The sequence below is a fragment of the Anarrhichthys ocellatus genome, unplaced genomic scaffold, assembly GCF_004355925.1.
Source record: "Anarrhichthys ocellatus isolate YVR2014 unplaced genomic scaffold, GSC_Weel_1.0 scaffold365, whole genome shotgun sequence".
In the NCBI taxonomy this organism is placed as follows: domain Eukaryota; kingdom Metazoa; phylum Chordata; class Actinopteri; order Perciformes; family Anarhichadidae; genus Anarrhichthys; species Anarrhichthys ocellatus.
The window spans coordinates 50,020-51,463 of NW_022280355.1; the positions used below are offsets into that span (position 1 = coordinate 50,020).

Consider the following 1,444-nt stretch of genomic DNA (forward strand, 5'->3'; position numbering starts at 1 on the left):
ACACACACACACACACACACACACACACACACACACACACACACACAAATGTGAAATTATGAAAACACAAATGAATCTGGGAGATTTAATTTCTTTAAACTAAACGAGTGAAGTACTAATAATCGTAGTTCAAACTGTTACTGTGAAAGTAAAACATTAGTAAAGCAGGAAGAAAGTATAAAGTAGCAGAAAATAGAGACACTGAAGTAAAGAAGAAGTAAAGTACCTCGATGTTGGAATGAAGTGTACTAAAGTAAACGTGCTTCCTGACTTCACTCCACTGACTATAATGAACACTAATGTCTGTTACTGTGCAACAGATGGAAGTATCGTGTGTGAAGTTCTGTTTGTGACTTTTGGAATTAATATAAATATATTCGTTTCATTTAACTTCAGTGCATGAATCTAAAGGGACCTGAACTAAGTATTCACAATGAGTGAACGCTGCTCGCTCAGCATCAACCTGCTTTAGTTTGTCACTACGTTACTATTCATCTTTTTATTATTTCTATGTGTATTTGAGTTGCACGAGTTAAAAACGACTGAAATAAACTAAACCGCTAACGTTCATTAACATATTGAAGCACACAACACACTGCGGCGCTCTCTTGGGATCAGGCGGCGTCCAGGAGGCCGTCGTCGCTCAGAAAGCCCGGCACGGACGAGTACGGCTCTCGCTCCGTCTCCGCGGTGACGGCCTTGCAGACCAGAGACGTCTTCTTCCCCTCCAGCCAGTAGGTCACCATGTCACCTTTCCCCTGTTAAGAGACGGACAGAATCCAGAGAGTTGCCAGGCAGCTCCCAGAGCCCGACAGAACTGAGACTCAGCTCACCTTGACCTGCATCATCCCTCTGCACTCCAGCAGGTAGCCTCCAATCTCCTCCAGCAGGTAGAATGTACTGGAGCTGCACTGAATCTTCAGGGCTGAAAGACTCAGATACTTCAGTCAAGGTACGAATACCACAGGGTAGAAGTACTCAGCACCACAATACACGTAAAGTACTCATTCTGCATAGTAACATATGTTATATAATTGGTGCTTTAATGTGTAGTAACGAGTGTTACCCAGACTGGTGGACTCCATCCTCGACGATGTGTTCACTGTATCTCCAAATAAACAGTAACGGGGCATCTTCGTCCCCACAACGCCGGCTACCACCGGACCTACGGAGACCGAGACGTTACGGCTACTACGCTTACCACGTGTATACGTACCCGAGTGTGTGACGTTCAACGCGTGTACGTACCAGTGTGTGACGTTCAACGCGTGTACGTACCAGAGCGTACGTCGTTCAACGCGTGGACGTGCGTCGTTCAACGCGTGGACGTGCGTCGTTCAACGCGTGGACGTGCGTCGTTCAACGCGTGGACGTGCGTCGTTCAACGCGTGGACGTACGTCGTTCAACGCGTGGACGTACGTCGTTCAACGCGTGGACGTACGT

The 1,444-nt window shown here is 46.9% G+C and overlaps 1 protein-coding gene across 1 annotated transcript; it reads right to left on the minus strand.

The window, feature by feature from the left end:
• Positions 1–17: 17 nt before the first annotated feature.
• LOC116401350 (soluble guanylate cyclase 89Da-like) lies at positions 18–1,358 on the minus strand. Its single transcript, XM_031879703.1, has 3 exons — positions 1,067–1,358; positions 834–925; positions 18–758 (listed from the first exon to the last, which is right to left on the minus strand). The coding sequence occupies exons 1-3, from the start codon at positions 1,131–1,133 to the stop codon at positions 615–617; spliced, it is 303 nt and encodes a 100-aa protein (XP_031735563.1). The 5' UTR covers positions 1,134–1,358; the 3' UTR covers positions 18–614.
• Positions 1,359–1,444: the final 86 nt, after the last annotated feature.

Excerpts from the sequence above, each read along its gene's own strand:
- LOC116401350 (XM_031879703.1), bottom strand. The coding sequence starts at position 1,133 with ATGCCCCGTTACTGTTTATTTGGAGATACAGTGAACACATCGTCGAGG. Across the intron at positions 926-1,066 it reads GATGGAGTCCACCAGTCTGG|CCCTGAAGATTCAGTGCAGC; the intron begins GTAACACTCGTT and ends TGAGTCTTTCAG. Across the intron at positions 759-833 it reads GAGGGATGATGCAGGTCAAG|GGGAAAGGTGACATGGTGAC; the intron begins GTGAGCTGAGTC and ends GTCTCTTAACAG.